The sequence below is a fragment of the Euleptes europaea genome, chromosome 1 (assembly GCF_029931775.1).
Source record: "Euleptes europaea isolate rEulEur1 chromosome 1, rEulEur1.hap1, whole genome shotgun sequence".
Classification (NCBI taxonomy): domain Eukaryota; kingdom Metazoa; phylum Chordata; class Lepidosauria; order Squamata; family Sphaerodactylidae; genus Euleptes; species Euleptes europaea.
In genome coordinates this window covers 106973132-106987121 of record NC_079312.1, presented here as the reverse complement: position 1 = coordinate 106987121, position 13990 = coordinate 106973132, and the positions used below count along the sequence as shown (strand labels likewise).

General features: G+C 42.1%; 1 protein-coding gene across 1 annotated transcript in view; it reads left to right on the top strand.

The window, feature by feature from the left end:
* The window catches only part of DOCK2 (dedicator of cytokinesis 2), a 367227-nt gene that overhangs the window by 23472 nt on the left and 329765 nt on the right, over nt 1-13990 (top strand). Inside the window, exons 9-16 of the mRNA XM_056847921.1 lie at nt 501-636; nt 1771-1846; nt 2618-2691; nt 4242-4367; nt 4820-4944; nt 7905-8003; nt 9839-9911; nt 10001-10104. Coding sequence (XP_056703899.1) covers nt 501-636; nt 1771-1846; nt 2618-2691; nt 4242-4367; nt 4820-4944; nt 7905-8003; nt 9839-9911; nt 10001-10104 — 813 coding nt within the window. The remainder of the gene's footprint in view (nt 1-500; nt 637-1770; nt 1847-2617; nt 2692-4241; nt 4368-4819; nt 4945-7904; nt 8004-9838; nt 9912-10000; nt 10105-13990) is intronic.

The following is a 13990-nucleotide window of genomic DNA, read 5'->3' as shown; positions in this document are numbered from 1 at the left end:
GTCCCTGCAGCTTTAAGAAACTACTGCCTTAAGTAGCCATTAATAGGCAACCACACAGAATCGCCAGCCTGTTCCAGCCTTGGTTTCTGCCAGTAAAAGGCAAGGAGCAGGGCCATTTCCAGGGCTGTTAGAGCTTATCAGGGCCAAGACCAGCAGCAACAACTGGGCATCTTGATACTGCATGACTTACACAGGCCTGGCTGCTTGCTACTGTTCAGCAGCGGCGATCCCACAAAAGTCAGTGTGTGTAGTGGTTAGTGCTGTGGAAGCTGACTGGGTGACTCTCAACTGGTTATACATTCTCAGCTTAACTTACCTCACAGGTTTGTTGTGGGGATACAATGGAACAGAATTATTTAAGCAGCTTTGGGTCCATATGGAGAATATATTGATACGTTTCTTATCTTGCATGGTGGTAGGTGATGTAAATTTTAAATTTCTGCTTGGTATGGAATTTTACTGTTCATCTTTTAACTGGACTTTAATCTTATATATCTTAGGATCTTGGAAACAAAGATCTTGGTAAAGACAAAATTTATTTGATCTGTCAAATTGTACGGGTTGGAAGAATGGATGTTAAAGACTCTAACACCAAAAAATACACACAAGGCATCAGACGACCGTTTGGCGTGGCAGGTAATAAAAAAGCTCTTCTGTTTTCCAAATGTTCCCTAAATAGAGAGTAGAATTCCAAGTTCAAAGGCTGCCAGCAACTGGAGTCCAGGGCTCTTGGGATCCCAACACATATAACGTGCTGACACCAAATGTACTGGCTGCTTTATTTCTATTTCACTTCCATAAAAATATAAGCAGACCCGGCTGGATCAGACCAGTAGTCCATCTAGTCCATCACACTGTTTTGCACAGTAGCCAAATGGCTGGCCTGGAGGGCCAAATAAACAGGGTATTCCCTTTGCAGAAACCATGCTGATTTCTTCCCAGCAGACTTTGTTCCACAGTACACAGTCATTTATGATGTCTAGAAAGTCTGCTCAAGAATGTCCATGAGCTGGGAAGGATGAAAGATGGCCAGTGAGAACATGTAGATGGTATGATAGAACAAGGCCAAAGATCTCATGGGTAATGTTGTGCAAGGTGGAATGCTTTGAGCAGTTTGTTCACCTGACAGTACCTCAGTAGAGGATACCACATTAATCTTTCATAGGATAAAGCCTACTCAAGCAATATAACACACATGTGCAAGATTTGTGATTGAATGCCAATGTATTATTTAGGGTAGCACAACAAACTAGCTGTCTCAGCTTCCCTCAAGTCAAGTTAATTACCATCTATGTAGGGTGCATTTATTTATTGTATAGTATCAGTACTGGTGAATAGTTAAATTAACTGATGAAAGAGGGGTGAAAGTCAAATAATTGGATTATTGCTCTAAAATCTGCACATGCAAAGGGTTCAGTTTTCTGGGATGTATTCTGATGTTAGTAGCTGCAGTTTCCTTCACAGCATACTTCCCATAGCAAACAATATATTTAGTTATGTTTGAAACAAAAATGCGTTGATCTGTATTTGTGATAAGGACAGCTAGGCTTGTTTACTCAGAAGTATGTTCTACTGTGTTTAATAAGGTTTGCTCCCAAGTAAATAATTTAGGAATATATGGCAAATAATTAGATTTGTAGGATAATTTACATAAAAACCCTGAGAAGCTAATTTATACTGTAATGTACAACTCTATAACACATCCCATCAATAGGAAAGATTAGTTATTTGTGTACATACTTACATATCTGGATGGAATTTGTTTTCCAGTGATGGATATTACAGACATTATCAAAGGAAAAGCAGAAAGTGACGAAGAGAAGCAGCATTTCATCCCTTTTCACCCGTAAGAAAATCTTACTGTGTTGTATATTTGGTAGCTACTATATTAATTGCCTGCTTCCTTTTCAGTGAAAGTTCAAGATATTGTTTTAGAGAAGGTAGCTAAAAGTAACTTCGTAGGTTTCATTGTTACTGACATATGGAGAAAATATTATGACTTTCGCAATAGGCACGTTTGTGGTCAATAGACACTTTTACCAAAATCTTGGTAAAAAGGATTTCCAGAAAACTTACTCTGCATTGCAGAACTGCTCTCTTTGATTTTGTCTTGGTCATCTTTAAATTTATTGTTTCAAAAATGACCATGTCTGGTACTCAACACTCCCCTGGCAAGTCTCAAAACAGGTGCAGTGTAGCACATTGAAAGGAATAGGCCTATCTTTACATTTGATTGTTGCAACTGAGTTTCTTGTGCATGCTTGTATAGGTGTTGTTTGAATGGTATGGCATTAAACTTTTTTTTTAAACTAATGTAAAGCCTGTATAAAGACGAATTTGTTCTCTCACTAGCCAGGCCTATTAGTCAGTAAACTCCTGAACTCTCCATTTAATTTGGTAAAGTAGATGCCCTTATTGTTTTTATTTATTGTGGCTCTGAGATTCTCTTTGTTCATTAAACTGGATGTGTTCATATTCATTATACAAATACTTACAAATTCAATATTGGGAGAGGAAACAAAGGGAATAAGCCTGAACGGTTCCAATAGGTCTTTCTGTATATTTTATTGTTTGATTATATTAATTCAGTTTGCGTTCATCTTCTGTTTCCCTGTAGAGTGGCAGAGAATGAGTTTTTGCATAATCTTCTAAGCAAAGTCACAGCATGCAAAGGCGATAGTGGTGGGCAAGGTGAAGTATACTTTCTCCCCCTCCCCTACAAAACTAACTTTGGAAGCACTATAACTGGTATTTAGGGTGGGGGTTTTGATTGTGGTGGACACCGTGTTGAATGCCTGGGGAGCATGTGGGAGGAGCCACTGCCAGGATCACAGCTAAGCGCCACATTGTGGAAGTACAGATTCTGAGAACTGACCATGTTGTGTGAAAAGCTTGGCCACTGTAATTTATACAGTTACAGCAGTCCTTTCTGGGATGGAGCTCCTCTTCGGTTGAGCTCTTACCTCTGTGTGAGTGAAACTTTGTTATACCAACACATGTATGTATCTGAATTGCTTGTTTGTAACTGTGACGTGGTACTCCTGAGGCTCTCACTCTCTGGGGACCCCCATTTTTGTCTTGGCTTGATTCCCTTTTTTCCTGTACACCTCAATATGGGCCTAGGAATGATAGAAGGTGCATGAATGAAATGGATATCAAAAGGCAGTGAGTCACGCCAAGGGAGAAAGAAATGCAGGGCAGCTTCTTTAACCATCATGCAAATACTCACCCTAAGAGGGATTCAGCTGAGGGTCATTTTCCCTAAGGACCTTGGAGCCTCTTTCCAGATAATTTGATCCTAACTAATGACCCAACTTTCCAAAACAGTAAACAATGGGCCGATTTTCTCCATATCTCAACAACCAGGCAGGAAGATTCCTGCCCTTTCCCAATCATGACAAGTACCTGACCATCTTTAACTTCCAAATCTCCCCAAGGAAACATTTTAGAGACACTCCATGCAAAAAAAGGGAAAACTTCCCTCTGCAATAAAGACCAAGGGTTTCTTTTCAGGCTGGCTCATCTTTGAAAGATTGCAGTTTTTATTCCCACATTTCTAAGCCAACCCTCCTTCCTCCCAGTTCCATTTTTCTGTAGCTTGTTTGGGACGCATCCTGTTACCCCAGCCTCTCAGTTGGCCTCTTGCTCCCCTGCTTTGTGGACTTGTCTCTTTGTCTCCTTCCTGTGTTTGGTCAGTTTCATCCCCTGATGCAGCTTCGTCGCTGCTGATGACAACCTCCCCACTTCTTTCCAGGAACAAGCTTGTATGTCTTATTCCCCCCCCTTTCAGATTTATTCCTCAGTTGGTAGGTAGGTTTTCCAAGGAAAAGTTTTGTGTGTCATTTACTGCATTGCTTTCCCTTTCTGTAATTTTCATTGCTGCTTTTTCTACTTGTATAATTCATCTGGTCTCTTTTCTATTTATAAAATAAAAACCTTGTTTGTTTAATAGTCTCTCCCCCCTCATTCTTCCAAGTTGATCTGAATCTGGAACTTAAAATATACATAGGCTTGATATCCCAAGGGTAATTCAAATACCCCAAAATACATGGATTTGCTTGGTGCTATCAAGGGGATGCCTTTGCACAGTACCACCCTAACACATGTAGACTGATTTGGGTAACACATGCATCTTATTACAAGTTTTCAACATATTTAAAAAATGTAAGGAAAAAAAGAAAGAAAAGCGAACAACTTATAGTTTGGTTGTAAACATTCATTGCCTTTGTTATCTTTTGTAGGATTATGGGTAACAATGAAAATGCTTGTCGGAGATATCAATAAGATTAGGAAGGACTACCCTCATCTTGTGGACAGGACAACAGTTGTTGCTAGAAAGCTTGGCTTTCCTGAAATAATCATGCCAGGTATGAGGTACTTATAAATTGGTATGTCATTTTGTGCTGTAACTTTCGCTGTGTTCATCTCTGCCACAAGGTGCATGTTCCGTTTTTGTAAAAATAGGAATACAAGCCCAAATCCTTCTTCATCACTCAGTGCTAGTTACACAGTTCTTTGATTCCTGCCCCAGGTGCATGAAACACAACTACACAGCTCTTCCCTACTTGCTTTAACAGATTTTCACCAGAAGGTGTCATTGCAGGATGAGAATTATATATTGATGTAGGAACATGTTAAGCCATTTCCTGCCAGCAGAATAATGTCTAATCATAAACATCACAGCTGAGTTTGTTTTTTCCCTTAAATGTACACACTTCAGTATATCAAGGAATGAACATAAGCTTTTATGGGTTCTGTGGCTGTAACTGCTTGAAGTCATTTTTATCCTGACATCTAGCCCTTTCTGTTTCTATTACAGGTGATATAAGAAATGACATCTACATTACCCTTTTATGGGGAGACTTGGATAAGTATAATAAAACTACTCAGAGAAATGTAGAAGTCAACATGTGTGTCTGTGATGAAGAAGGAAAAGTAATACCAGTAAGTGGTGGTCTCTTCAATGTATGATCTAAACAAGTACAGTTGTGCTGGATCCCTAACAGCAAATGAAATTGCAGATAGGTTAGATCAGCAGAGCATATTTATTGGCTTTGTTAGTGTTTGTCTAGCAGTGTATAACTCTTGAATCCAAAGTCCTTGCCCACAGAATCCTGCATACATAGGGTAATATTTGAATGCCAATCTCTCTCACTGTATCATATTTTTTATCTAACTCTTCCTCCAAGTATTTCAGAATCATACAGGGCACAGATACATGGTTATCCCCTCCTTTCTATAAAAATACTGCAAAGTAGGTTAAGCTGAGAGATAGTGACTGGCCCAAGACCACCAGCGAGCTTTTTGCATGAATGCCTATTCAGGCCTATAGCTCAGTAGCCTTATTCGAACCACCTTATAACTCTTGTCTAGTCACAATCACAAAATACATTTTGAAATATTATCTAAGCCTGATTTTAAAATCAGAGATGCAAACTGCCTGACCTGATTTCAGTAATGTGCACTTTGGAATTGTAGGAGGAAAAGGATCAAAAGAACCTTGATAAAATGCATCTGTTTCTAACATGGGAATGTTAGTTCTTTATTCAATATATATTAATATAAAATGGATGGCTACATAGACACTGGTATTGTGAAGGCAAAATAATTCACTACAAAATCTCATTGATAACCAAACACGGGCATCAAGAACAGTAATTATCACCCATGCACTGAAAGATCTGTTTCCAGCTACAGTTCAGAGTGTTAGTTCTTACCTCTAAGGCCCTAAACAGCTTGGGGTCAGGGATCTCTGAAGGACTGTCTCCTCCTAAACTGTACAGCCCATCAGTAAAGATCTTCATATCGAGCCCTGCTCTCTCTGCTCCCACTTTCAGAGATGAGGAGGGTGATGACCAGGACAGGACATTTTCTGGGGTGGTGCCTTGCTTGGGGAATGCTCTCACCCTTGAGTTTCACCTTCCTTACAGTCTCTTAAGCGCCGGGTGAAAGCATTTCTTTTTCACCCAGGCTTTTAATTAGTGATTTTATCTTCTCAGGTGTTTTATGACCTGCTTCAGTCCTAAGTCTATTTTATGGATAGCTTCATGTTGTTTTATGCCCCTGGACTTGTTTTTAATGTTTTGTTTTTTTTAATGTTGAGAATTTACTATTTTAATTGTAAGCCATCCTGAGCAGGACTGCGGAGAGGTGGCATAAAAATTTCTAAATAAATAATTGCATCAACAAATTCGCTATATTTGGTACCCTCTGTAATTTGGAGGTATACGTTTCAAGATGGACTCTTCACAAAGGCAGCTTGGGAAATGGTCAGTGTTTGGCCCAGCTATCTTTCTGGTATATTCCATACATGGTAACATACAGAAGTCAGTTTAAGTTATGAAGGGCTGTTCTTGAATACCTTCAGAAATGTTAATTTAAGTTATGTAAATGACACCTAGTGATTAAACAGGAGAGGCCAGCAAGGGGTTCTGTTTACTAGTCTTTGCTCCTGGGTATCCTAGAAGCACGATGGCACCTGCCATGCTAATTTCATATTTCTGTTCACTACAAATCAAATATTGTTTTGCTAAAAAAAAAGAGAGTAAAATATCTTCTTGCAAATATTAAAGATAGACTGTCGGCCTACAATGTATACATTAGCTTCTTTGACTGATTTCCATATTTTCATTAAAAGCTGTAGGCTAAAAATCTACTGTGATATGTCTACATAAAATTCAAAGTAGTTGAGCCAGGCAAAATTTCTGCAGCTATAGAATGTGACGGGGATGTGCTCTTTGAGCATGGTTAGCACTAAAATGTGGGGCAGTGTTCTGCTTCAGTGATGCTAGAAATGATTGAAAGACAGCTCATCCAGCCTCTGGGTCAGAGAAGCTTGAGTCGAATTCTTTTGATAGGGGATATCCCATCAACAGTTTAATAAGTTTATGTTCTATTACACACAAAACTGCCTATTTGAAAAAATGGAGTCTCTCGTTCTTCTCCATTTATGCCTTTTATTATCTGCTCAGATAATCTTATCAATCTGGAACATTTTTTTAGTCTGCAGACGCAGACACATACACTGTGTTCAAACCACATGTTTGGATGTCTTGAAATTAAACATGTGAGCGGGTGGTGGCTTCATTTTGCTTCTAGTGCAGGTGTGTCGAACATAAGGCCCGGGGGCTGGATCTGGCCCCTTGAGAGGTCTTAGCCGGCTCGCGAGCCAGCCTCCCCCCCATTCTCAATCTGGACTGGTGAGGCAAGGCCCGGCCTTGTCATATCCGGCCTTCATAACAATTGAGTTCGACACCCCTGCTCTGGTGTGTATGGATGGGCATGACTAGAGAATGCCAACACATTTCTTCCCTCATCACCACCTGTCAACGCAGTAAATATATTGGTTGCAGCTTCTTGCTGACACAATAAAACTGGATCCGTTGTAAGATGGGGGGAAAGAAGCTTTGTGTAAAAAGAAGACCTGCAGTTCATGGTCTGTTTAAACTTGCTTTAGTAGTTGCTGCTGGGCAGGTTATCTCAGCATAAATAAATGCAACGTACCGCAGGCAGGGAAGAGCTATCAACAATGAGTAATTCAGGTTGGTAGTGGAGGTACTGAGCTAGTGATCCTTGCTGTGAGAACAAGTGTTAAATTTATACAAATGTCCCTATTTTCAATTGTGAATTGCTAGAGGGTATGAGAGAGAGGTGAGGCAATAAAATGAGGCTCTTGAAATGGTGGTTCTAAGGCAATGGTTCGAAATAAAAAGGTGAGTTTCTTCGCAAAGTGTAGTAAGAGAAGAGAGAGTCTTAAATGCTGAAGTGGTTGTATTAAAAGATGGCAGTGGTTTTTTTTTTAAAGTACAGTACAGAAGCTTTATATCACCCTGATTACTCTTTGATGAACATGACATATAAATGAGAACTAAGAATCTGTATCTCCTCCCTGTGCTTTGTGTAAGAATGCAATCTGCTTAGGAGCTGGGGACAAGCCCGTGAATGAATACAAATCAGTTGTCTACTACCAAGTCAAACAGCCCCGCTGGATGGAGACATTAAAGGTATGGCTAGGAATATGGGGTGTTGCTGCCCTGTGCTTAGTCATGAAGAAGTTGCTCAGTTGTGTTCTGCTGAAATACAGCAGAAGAAATGCCAGCTATCAAGGTGTGGCTTGACTGTGTGGCCTAGAAACAATCTGAGTGATTCTTCCTGCCATTTGAATGTATACAGTTGTTTACCTACTCCAAGACTTTAAGGTCTAGATATTCAAATTATTATTTAAAAAGGTCTTATTATCTCTCTTACATGTTTAGTTAGACTATTACACTATTTCTATGCTACAAATGTGTAGTTAAATAACTTGAGGAAATTTCAGAAAATACTGTATTATTTCTTTCCCCTCCCTAGTCTCTTACAATTTGTTTCCATCAATTTATTTACCCTTGCTAGAGAATAATTAGTAGACGTCTATATAATTTGCATGCAACATGTAATCAGAAAATTCTGGAAGGGTTGTGATGGAAATAATTACAAAATGACTGTAGGCCACTAACATTGCTTATTGTAAATCTGTTACTTTAAAATCCAGAGAACGATGGAAAGTTACTGTTGTAACATGGCTCTTAGATAGATACTGAGTTTGATTCCATTCAGGTATTTTTTAAAGAGCAGAGAACATCTGAAAGGAAAAACACAATAAAAAGCATTCTTTGGTGCTAACATTCATTTTCCTGAGACTACGGATACTACTAGGTCTTAAGCAGTGATGGATATTGAAGTGAATCTCACAGCTGAATTAAGACCTTCATTTATTACCTTTCGGAATCCTGTATTTTTAGTCTACTTCCACTTTTAACCAGCAGTACCTAAAATGCACGAGGAATCTGTAGAGGTGGGGCTGTGATGAATAAACATTGTATCAGGCATATTCCAAAGAATAGTTCATACCTAGGTAATTTTTTTCACCGTTTGAAGCAGACTGGTTATCCTGGGATGTAGCTGCTTGGAGGCAGTAACCTCTAATATGTACCACCACTTCCAGATGATGTTTTGCGCGACAGTGCTTTCTGCTGTCATAGCAATGTGAATCATCACCATCAGCAGCTATTTCTGCAAAGGCACCACTCTGGCCATCATTTCCTTCTTGTTGCCGAGGCTGGCTGTACTGCTAAGCAGAGATAAATTGACACATGAAGTGGCTTCCTGTCTGTGCATGTGCATTTAATATACACATTTCCTTTCATTGTAATCTGTACAGTTTAGAAAAGCAAATTGTAGATTGTTAATAATCTGACAATAATCAAAGGACGCTTAATGCAATTCCAGGCATTTTAGAGTATTTTAATACAGCTGGTGCTAAACTGTGTTGTTGTGTTCAGAAGCAGATGTCACAGACAAATGAGTTGACAGCAGCAATGGTGCAACAATAATCGCATCAAGGATGTGAATTTGCACTAAGGTGGGGGGGAACTTCCCAAAGCTTAATAAATGGCATTTGATAGTGTAAGAAGTTTTGTTTGGCAAATACTGTAAAACCTTTGTTAACTGGCACTCAGTTAACTGCAGCTTGGTTAACTGGCATGCCATTGGAATCACTTGCCCTCAAGCTGGGTAAAAACGGTGTTAACTGGCACAGTTGGTTAACCGCCAACCCCAATTCCCAGTGGGTGCCAATTAACTTTTTTAACTGAAAGCTTTTACTGAAAATATAAACAGCAGAGAATCACATTACATCATGATTTACAAATGTCTAGAGCTAAGCCCATCAATGATTAGAATAGCAGATTACCAAACCTGGATGGATTTTTTGACATTTGCAGCCAGTAGGGATCTTCTCCATGTGTTATTTTTTTTTGTCACAATAGCTACATACTTAAGTATTTATTTGTTTAAATAGGTAGCGCTGCCCATTGAAGACATGCAAAAAATTCACCTGCGCTTTACATTTAAACATCGTTCTACGCTTGAATGTAAGTAACTCTCTTCATTCTTTGCTTTCAATGGACGGGATTAGGTAAATTGATCTTTAAGAGTAACACCAAAGTTCTGTATTATGCAGCTAAAGACAAAGGAGAGAAGAACTTTGCCATGGCATATGTCAAGTTGATGAAGGAGGATGGGACAACTCTGCTTGATGGCTTTCACGATTTGGCAGTCCTCAAGGTATCATTGACTACCTGACTTTCATGCTAATTTGCATAATCTAATGGTTACCTCCTTGGAGATAGCCTTCAAAATACTGCACCTTTACACCTAATGTATTGTTAGATTATTTCTATAACGTTTAAATGTATTTATACCACATTTCTTCCATAGCTCAAAGTGGTATACCAGATTTAAAAAATATATTGTTGGTTCCATTTTGAAACACTTCTAGAAATTATAGTTTAGTAAGGTGGCCAGCTTCTGATTTCAAACATTCTGGTACCTAGAAGCTTGGGACATGGCAGGATGTAGAGCCTGAATGATATTAGAGGGCATTTTTATGTTAACTTCTGTGGCTAATGCTGGCAGTCACAGTGCTCTGAGTTTATGCTTCGCATAACCTGCCCAGCAGCAACTACTAACTTCTGCATTGGGAAGAATGACCCACACAAGAACAAGTATATGAGCATTTTTTTCCTTCAGCTATTTTGGCGATCCGGCATCCCTTGGCATAATATAGCCTATGTGCTGTCAAATCCATCAACATGGAAATAGCATACGTGTGATCTGGTACTCAGGTGTGTGTACACAGTCCTATACACTGACCGAAAATGGTGCTGTAAACTTTTAATAAAACTTTTAATAAAAGGGAAAAAACCCCTACCTTTATTCAAAATGTCTGGTAAGAAGCCCAAATTGCTGGCATCTATAAATCAAATTCTGGCAATTGGCCAGAATTCAAAGAATAGACAAGGCCATTTTTTCCCTTCTGGTTGACAACCATATAAACCAGCTTTCCCAAGTGTATCCTGTGGGAATATGGATGTCTGTCAGTCACCAAGGTGGATTCCCCTATTAGTCTTTTAGTCAATGTAAGCTGTCGAGCTGACAATGGTGGCCCCGTTTCTTAAAATGAGGTATCTTGTACGTTCCTTTTTAAAAATAAATTATCATTGAAAAACTCCTAAACTTTCCACGATTAAACAAGTAAGATTATATTGTAGTTAAAAGACTTTTTGAGCACCGGAATTATGTGGAAACTTAGGTTTCAAAAATAGTCTGTAATGCAGTGCAGGGTTGTGAGAGATCCCCTCTCTCTGAGTTTACTTCTCCAAATCAAATGTTCAGACGTTGATAAAGAAACAAAGGATTTATTGAAGACATCAGGAGATGAGACAGGCACAGGTAGAAAGTTGCAAGTGAGGGGCTATTCGGGTTTACAGAATATATTGACTCCAGGGCGCTGGGGCACTGGGGTTCACACTTATTGTTATGGGAAGTTACAAGCTTGGCATAATACAAAACATCAGACGAGTCCCAGGAAGTCTGGTGAAGCTATCACACTTCCAAGGCCGCATCGGCCTGAGGGAGTACTGACAGGAAGAACAGCGGGGGGGAAGATACTAGGGGCAATCAGGCCTGGCGCCTGAGACCAGAAGGTGTGAACTGCTTTTACGAGTTCACTGATAACAAAGCAGGTGATGGGAAGCAGAGACACATAGACAGAGACCCTCACATTCTGCCCCCCTTAAGGCCCCCCTCCAGGGTCCTCGAGAGGGCGAGGCTTATCGGGATAAGCGAGGTGGAATTCTTGGATCAAGCGAGGGGCCGCCATGTGGGGTGCGGCCACCCACTCGTCGTGAGCGGACCCAAGGTTTTTCCAACGAACAAAGTAAAACAGCTTCCCTTTCTTCCATTTGGAATCTAAAACCTTGGATATTTCCAAATGGGTATCTCCCCCTACCACGGTAGGAATCTCGTGTGCGGGAGGGGGGTGGAACTGGGGAGCTGGCACATAAGGTTTGAGGAGGCTTATATGAAAGACTGGATGGACCCCCTTGAGGGTCTTTGGGAGTTCCAGTTCCACGGTAACCTCGTTGATTACTCTGGTAATGGGGAAAGGTCCCACATAACGGTCGCTCAATTTTTTGCAGGGGCGCAGAGAGCGGAGGTTTTTAGTAGACAGATAGACTTGCTCTCCCACCTTAAGTTCCCATCCCGGAGACCGGTGTTTGTCTGCCTGTTCCTTGTACTTGCTTTTTGCCCTCTCAAGATTCTTGAGCAGCCATGGCCAGGTAGATTTGACTACCTGAATCCACTCCTGAAGATCAGGGGTGGACTGGAGCTCTGGCGTGACGGGAGCGGAACCGAAAGGGCCGAATTCCGTCCCGTATATTACTTGGAAGGGACTAAAGCCGGTAGAGGAATGAGGCGCATTGTTGTACGCATATTCGGCAAATGGCAGCAGGTCGACCCAGTCGTCCTGGTGGAAATTTACATAGCAACGCAAATAACATTCTACCACCGCGTTTACTCGTTCAGTTTGACCATCCGTCTGGGGGTGATAGGCGGAAGAAAGGCCCTGTTCCTCCACCCCCATTAGCTTTAGGAAGGCTCGCCAAAATTTGGCAACAAACTGGACCCCCCGGTCGGAGAGGACCTTCCTCGGGATCGAGTGTAGCCTGAGGACGTGTGTGACGAACAGTTTAGCCAAGCCCTGGGCTGAAGGAAGACCTGCACATGGAACGAAATGGACCTGTTTGGAAAAGAGGTCCGTGATTACCCAGAGAACCGTCTTTCCCCGACTTGGAGGTAGGTCGGTGATAAAATCCATGGCGATGACTTCCCAGGGACGGGAGGGGTTCTCAAGCGGTTTGAGAAGCCCTGGGGGTTTTCCCATCCGTTTTTTAGCTGTGGCGCAAGTGGGGCAGCTGCGTACGTACAGCTCTACATCGGATCTCATACCGGGCCACCAAAACTGCCTCCGTACCAGGTGAAGGGTTTTTATGAAACCAAAATGACCCGCCAACCTGGCACCATGTACAAGTCCCAATACCTCTTTACGAAGGGAGGATGGGACATATAATTTTCCCCCTTGCACCCACCAGGTGTTGGTTCGTTCCAAGCCAGTGGGGAGGAGATGGTGCTCCTCCTCCTGTAAGGAGGCGTCCCGGAGCCGCTGTTGGAAGGCTTCCGGGATACCTTTGAGCGTAGGGGGGGTGTCTGGTTGTTGGGCTTGGGACCGGGTAGTGACGGCTAAGCTAGGAACCTCCCCCCGCTGCTCGGGAGTGAACAGGGAGTCGACTGGGCGATCGAAATCGTTGCGATACTGGGGAAGTCGTGACAAAGCGTCGGCTAGGGCGTTCTCCTTGCCAGGGACATGTTTGAGGGTGAACCGGAATTTTGCGAAGAATTGGGCCCACCGAATTTGTTTGGCGTTGAGCTTTCTAGCTCCCTTGAGAGCCTCGAGATTCTTGTGATCGGTACACACTTCAAACGGCAGCTCGGCACCTTCTAAAAAGTGCCTCCATATGGTTAGGGCATGTTTGACCGCCGCCGCCTCCTTCTCCCAAATAGCCCAGTTGATTTCGGACTGGGAAAACTTCTTGGAGAAGTAGGCGCATGGTCTCAACCGCCCCCCTTCATCCCTCTGCAATAGGGCCCCGCCCATGGCCACATCCGAGGCATCCACTTGCACCACAAAAGGCTTGGTGCAATCCGGGTGAGCCAAAACGGGTTCGGATGAGAAAAGCAGCTTTAAACGGTCAAAAGCTTGCTGGCACTGGGGGGACCATTGCAAACGGGCTGAGGGAAGCGCGGCGCTAGCCCCCTTGTCCTTGGTACGCAACAGGGCAGTGAGGGGAAGCGCAACTTGGGCAAAGTTGGGAATGAAGTTGCGATAAAAGTTAGCGAATCCCAAAAACTGCTGAAGCTGGCGGCGGGTAGTGGGGGGTTCCCAATCCCGCACCGCTTGGACCTTTGCGGGGTCCATTTCTAACCCTTGGTGGGAAATCACGTACCCAAGAAATGTAATGGAAGGTTGGTGGAACTCACATTTGGACACCTTAGCATATAGTTTGTGCTCCCGCAGCCGCTGGAGCACTTCTCGCACTAGGCGCACATG